Source organism: Sinocyclocheilus grahami, unplaced genomic scaffold, assembly GCF_001515645.1.
Source record: "Sinocyclocheilus grahami isolate Dianchi unplaced genomic scaffold, SAMN03320097.WGS_v1.1 scaffold189.1, whole genome shotgun sequence".
Lineage (NCBI taxonomy): Eukaryota > Metazoa > Chordata > Actinopteri > Cypriniformes > Cyprinidae > Sinocyclocheilus > Sinocyclocheilus grahami.
Genome location: NW_015505368.1, coordinates 1,504,387 through 1,510,948, shown reverse-complemented (window position 1 = coordinate 1,510,948; position 6,562 = coordinate 1,504,387). Strand labels below are relative to the sequence as shown.

At 35.4% G+C, this 6,562-nt stretch overlaps 1 protein-coding gene across 3 annotated transcripts in view; it reads right to left on the bottom strand.

Annotated features, from left to right (window-relative positions):
• Positions 1 to 401: 401 nt before the first annotated feature.
• Positions 402 to 6,562, bottom strand: part of LOC107594710 (mitochondrial 2-oxodicarboxylate carrier) — a 109,305-nt gene continuing 103,144 nt past the window's right edge. For all 3 annotated transcript variants that reach the window (XM_016284869.1, XM_016284866.1, XM_016284868.1), the window contains 3 exons: positions 4,240 to 4,421; positions 1,517 to 1,569; positions 402 to 1,201 (listed from right to left, as the gene is read on the bottom strand). In XM_016284869.1, the coding sequence (XP_016140355.1) occupies positions 1,140 to 1,201; positions 1,517 to 1,569; positions 4,240 to 4,421 (297 nt within the window). In that variant the 3' untranslated portion in view covers positions 402 to 1,139. The remainder of the gene's footprint in view (positions 1,202 to 1,516; positions 1,570 to 4,239; positions 4,422 to 6,562) is intronic.

Sequence of the window (6,562 nt, the reverse complement as noted above, 5' to 3'; positions counted from 1 at the left end):
TTGAACCACTGATGTCACATGGATTATTTTACAGATCTCCCTGCTACGTTTCTGGACTTGGGAACATTTCAGTTGCATTTTTAGGTGAACTAACCCTTTAAGCCTAAACATTTAAATGATTTAAATGTTAAACAACAGCAATGTTTCAAAAGAAGCAGGCCAACAGCAAATTTTTTAATTGCTATGGAAATTTCTAGAAGTAAATAAAAATGTTTAAAGAAAAAAAAACATGTAATCAGCTCGAAAACTAAATAAATATATTTATAAATATTTTCATCTAGAAATCAACTGGAAACGTCATGAAAATTCACTGGTCAAAATGTGTAATTTTGAAGAGTTTTATTTCAAGGCACCAACAACCAATTTCACAGATTTATTGTAGTTCAGGAGCCTTTATTAGCAAAATACAGCTATTACTTGAATACTTGTAACCACTTTGGGCTACAAGTTGTTATAATTACAGTTTTACAATTATTGTATATCAAAAATGATTTTGAAATCCATTTGAATGCCTATAATTCAATTTGTGCTTATGTCTAAATTTACCAATATGATTTTGCTTCACACATTTTCAAGCGTTAAGTATATCAAGGGTGCTTTGAATTTGAAACACTGTTGACACGGCTATTGAGAAGTGGGACCTTGAGAGCTTTGAATAGCTTCAACATGGAAAATGAAATACAGTATGACGGATTTACAACCAAATCTAATAAAGTCAAAGTCCTAAGGAAGCCATCCAGAAGACAGCAGACACATCCTTCAGGCTTACTGTAATTCAGTCTTGCTCAGTCAAAAATTCTGAATATAGGTTAAAAATGAGGTGCTGTTTCTGTCTGGTATTTTCAGTTAGGGTGTGTAGAGCTGCTGTGGTTACTATTACATATGCAGGCCTGCGGACAGGTAACTCTCAGATGTCTCAGTAGTTGTGTTCTGTTATATATAAACGAGACTTGGAATGTCAAGAACCAGGGAGTGACTGTGCTGTTGCAAAGCATCTGTGATGGAGAGTCTACATGTCACATGTCTGAGCTGTGATTTTGAATGTGGTTGGTAGTGTTGATTGTTGAGGAACAATCATGGCATTGTGTTTGATCGACCTGGAAGGGATGGAGTATAGACTGATGGTGATGTGCAGATGATCACCAGTTCTTTTGCAGCCAGTCAGATACGTATTCATAAACCAACAGCATGACTGCGCCTCCTATATTCAGAAAGTAAACAACAGTTAAAGGGCATGGATAATTTTGATACGTTAAAGGGACAGTGCACCTAAAAAGATTAATTCTGTCATCATTTATTCACCCTCGTTCCAAACCTGTATGACTTTCTTTATTCTGCAGAACACAAAAGAAGATATTTTGATGAAGAACCAAAACAGTTACAATTGTCTTTTAGTGTACGGACAAAAGACACTGAGACATTTCTCAAAATATCTTCTTTTTTGTTCCACAGAAGAAAAGAAAGTGAGTAAATGATGACAGAGTTTTCATTTTTAGGTGTACTTTATTTATGTTACCTGGTCCAAGTCTCATTATCTTGGGAATCAGTCCTTTGTATAAGGCAAGATATCTGCAGAAACACACACACACACACACACACACACACACACACACGCACGCACACACACACACACACAGTTACATTTATTATAATTTAATGATTTGAATTTCTTTCTTCTGTGGAATACAAAAAGAGGAATTCTAAGATCCTCTGTTCCATAAAGAATGCACATTAGAGCATCATAAAAGTAGTCTATTCTACTTGTGCACTATATTCAAGTTCTTCTGAAGCCATTTGATTTGTATATGTAATGGACTAACATGTAAATTGCTATTCAAATGTCAACAACACTAAATGCAATTGGTTTTGTCAAGGCATGTTTGAATACACTTAAATTTGGGTTTTTATTCACACTGACCAATACATATACATAAATCTAATCAAATACGGCAAAAAAGAAGGTCAACCGTACTTGCTTGAGGCATGAGAACAAACTTCACTGGTCTAGTTGTGGAAGCTCAAACAAGTTCTCATGCCTCAAGTAAGCTCATTTGAGCTTCTGTGTACCATATTTGATGTGCTTATGGATTCGTTTTTTATAAACGTTTTGAAGTTTCAAAGTTTTAGAGAAATGGACTTCAATAGAAGGGCAGAAATCTCAGGTTTCATTAAAAATATCAAAATTTCTGCTTTGATGATGATGGGTTCAGAACAATATAAGGGTGGGTCTTTTGGTTTAGAGCGATATGAGGGTGAATAAATGACATCCCTTTAAAATTTGATTGCTTTCTCACACAAATCTATCATGTGGCTTCAGAAGACTTGGTATGTAGAGTATTATTGATACCTTTATGATGCATTTATGTCCTTTTTGGAGCTTGAAAGTTCACTTCTTTGTATGGAAAAGAGCAGCACTAACATGTTTTAAACTTCTTTGTGTTTCACTGAAGAAATTCATACAGGTTCTGAACAAAACAAGGGTGAGTAAATGACAGAATTTTCTTGTTCTTTTTTTTTTGACTGATCTATCCCTTTAAGGTAATTTATCTCTCTCTGTGGCTCGATCTGTCTGTGAAAAGGTATAGGGCACTAATAACTGGTCTAGTTGCGTACCTGCCCTAATGTGTTCAAGCTGATTTCTGGCAGTGGGCCTGGCGGTCTCCCTGTCCCAGCCTCTGTCCTCTGCTTGTGCTGGTGTTAATAAGGCTTGAGCCACTTCCTCTCTGCCCTGCTGTCTGATTAGACTGACCCGCTGAGCGCCGCGCGCCTCGTTAGGACCTGCTTAACGACGTCTCCCATAGGGACCACTAATTAGCCAGGACTGTGTCGTGTTAGAGGGCTGGACAGGATGGGGTACCCTCTCAGCACCCCTAAAACTAAAACAGCTTCAGTGTCTCTCTCTTTAACTCACACACACACACACACACACACACACACACTGCCTTTCCCAAGATCAGGCCTCAATTCTTTGCCTCTAATAACAAACGAGTTGCCGTTCCCTTTGTACAGAGTGAACGGGGCCAATCAAGGCCCTGAAGGGCCATAAAACTACTGATTCTCTCTCCCAGCTTTCCATGAGGGCTGTCAATTCAGATGGAGAAAGAGAGAGACAGAAAGACGCTATGAGCACTATTAGAGTCTCCACTAAAAAACAACAGCCCACGTCAGAATCGACATAGTATTTACACAATGAATGTACACAAGTTATACTGTATTAACATGCTAGCTGATCTCACACTTGTTGAAGAAGATCTTCCTTTAAATGCAATTTTTGAGCATTAGCACTTATTCTTATTTGTCATAATATGCTAACATATTTATCTATTATAAACAATGTCAGTACTTTTCACATATTTATAAGCAGTGAAGCAGATTTTTTATTTTATTTTTTAAAGAAATAACAAAATATCATGCCAAAAAATGTGACATAACGTTGCCCCCTTATACCGTTTGCTTTATGGCAAAAATATAAATAAATAAATAAAAAATATATATATATAAAATATAATAATAATAATAATAATATATATAAAAATTAGTTTTAAATTAGATTAAAAACATGCACAAAAGATGTATATTTAAGTCATTGTGTATGAACTGCATTTAATTCATTTTTGTATACTTTATTAATAGACTTTATCCCCTCATATTTTTTATTTAAAATAAAAAAAGTAAATATGAATATAAAAGTAAATAATTAAGTAAATAAATAAATTTTATATTAAAAATTAAAAACATGCTCATCACAGAAGATGTGTATTTAAGTCACTGTGTATGAATTCATTTTTGTATACTTTATTATTAGACTTTATTAATAGAAAAAAAATTCATCCTTACATCATTCACCCATTATTAGTGTCCTAAGTTTTTGGATGCGATATGCACATGGTAAAACATAACCATCCAGTATATGGATCCAGATCAAGTATCCACTAAAAATGTTAGGTAAAGTTTATGTCATTCAAATAGATCTAGACAAAAGAAGTGACACAAAGTGCTAATTTTTATAATTCCAGCATATAGCTCAGAACAAAAGGAAAACATAATTACACTGAGATTCAGAGGGTGCTTAAATTTGCTGGTTGTCAAAACTTGCCCTCTTGTCCCCTGTGGGCAGAGGATAAACATAAAATGTTGTATCATTTTTCTTGTAGGTGAACCTCATGGCAGTTCTGGTTGGTTTAATGTGTCTTGTCGGGTGTAATTTTGACACCTTTAGTTGTTGGGTGATGGCCTTACCCCTCCTCACGGTACACAAGAGCCATGGTCTGAAAACAGCTGCGGTATTTGATCTCCCCTGGAACAGGCTGAGGACCCTGGATACGGCTTTTAGCGACATCGAAAGGAATGTTCACGCACGATGAGACCGTTCCTGACACCAAACCGATAGCAAACTTCCTCATGAATTCCAATCGAGGGTCCTGGCATACATACAGACAGAGAGATACATTCAAGGTAAAGAGAGCGAGAGCTTTGCTATAGCATGGGAACTATTTGGAGCTTGCTTATAAGAAGATTAATGATGATCAACACACATTTCCTGTATTTGAAGGGCACAAACAATGCTTTACTTGAATGTTTGCTGAAGATGTTAAAGGAATATTTTGTAAAGTTAAAATAAAATTGTGTTTACAGTCTAAAAGTTAACTTTTAAATGTAAAGTTAAAGGGATATTCTATAAGTTAAAGACAGGATTTGTGGGATGATGTTGATAAACGCGAAACATTTTTGACCTGTCCTTCATTAAAAAAAAAAAAAAAAAAAAAAAAAAAAAAAAAATAAATATTAAAAAAAAAAAAAAAAAAACAAAAAAATTTTTATTAAACATTTTCTTCTCCTCCAAATGACAATCTTCTGCCAGTATTCTCGTAGCTTCATAAAATTACGGTTGAACCACTGGAACATTTCAGTTACATTGCCATCTATGGAGGGTCAGAAAGCTCTCGGATTTCATCAAAAATATCTTAATTTGTGTTCTGAAGATGATCGTCACGGGTTTGGAACGACATGATGGAATTTTCATTTTTGGGTGAACTAACCCTTTAAGAACTAAAGAATAATTTATGTTTTTGCTGTTGTATTAAGTAATGTTAACAAACTAAATCTTATTGTAAAGTGATACCAGATTATTTTACTTTTCATTTAAAAAAAAGAAAAATTTTTGTTCCCTTTTTAAAAAAAAAAAAAAAAAAAAAAAAAAAAAAAAATATATATATATATATATATATATATATACAGTATATATACAGTATATATACATTTTTCGAGCATTTAAAAGTAGAAATAAAATTGGTTATAACTTTACACAGAAAAGGATAATAAGTGATTTTACTCACACTAAAATAATTTTGTTAGAATAATTATGTCTTGTCGCTACATAATTGAAACAATGAGTTAGCTTCACAAATTGGCCCCATTCACTTTCATTGTAAGTGCCTCACTGTACCTCAATTGTCTTTTTTTATTAAAAAAGAGGGACATATCTAAATAAACTGCTGAAATAAGTGCAGTAGATTACACTTAACTGAACTATTCCTTTAATGATAAAACAATAGCTGTTTGATGACAGTTTTATAGTCAGAGCCATATTATTCAAAATTCTAAGATAACACTCTAGTTGATACGGAAATGCAAATTAGTGCATAAAAGACAATGTAAGCAGTTAAAGGAGCTAATAAGGAGGAGTGACATAAAAATGCAGATAGAAAAAATGTGAGCGAGTGATCGAGCAAAGGAGGACTAAAGAAAGAAGTGAAAGAAAGGGGGCATGGAGTCAAGGATGTAATGGCAAAGCTGGAATAAAACCTCAGATCATTTTATGGTAGCGGGGCACAGATTAGAGTTTCATGAGAAGAGCGAGGCTTTACTATTGGCTGAAGTGGGTCACATGACCAAGGGCAAACTTTGGGAGAGGATTTATAAACAGAGTTCATGCAGGCAGACTGGGAGGCATATGGGGACAATTTGGGTAATTGGGCTGCGACTTGACACTGGTGTATTACTGTACAAAAAGAAGCCTGAACCAGTGCAGCTCTGACATCTAATTGGCCAGGATATTTTTTACAAATGACAGCAGCCCAGCAGCGACACGCAACATCGACAGCTAAACCTGAACATTGCATTGCAGGGGAGGAGCGTCGATGTGTAACAACAGCGCTCCGCCTTATGTATAGTTTCCACACGAAACACTCCCTTCATCGCCATTACATTTGCAGCACACTTTACCGATGTTCTCAGAAAAGAGTAATTGGTTTCATAGCGAACGCTCTTTAAATCTCGAAGTCTGTGCAGGATTCGATACCCCTGGAGAAAGATCACTGATTTGGATCCTAATTCCAAGTGAATGACTGGTTTCTTTGAAAACACTGAAGGAAGTAGATGCTCCACCTAAAAAGCAGAGAGATTTTCTTTGCAATAGAGAGTCAAATCAGGGATGGTGAGCTCTGCCCTTTTGCATGATCGAGCGCTGGAGGTTTCTGGCTTCTCAGGCAATGACGATCTTAGCACCAGATGAAGGGGGTATACTAATCTTCAGTAGGACTTCAACTGTACCCCCCCCCCA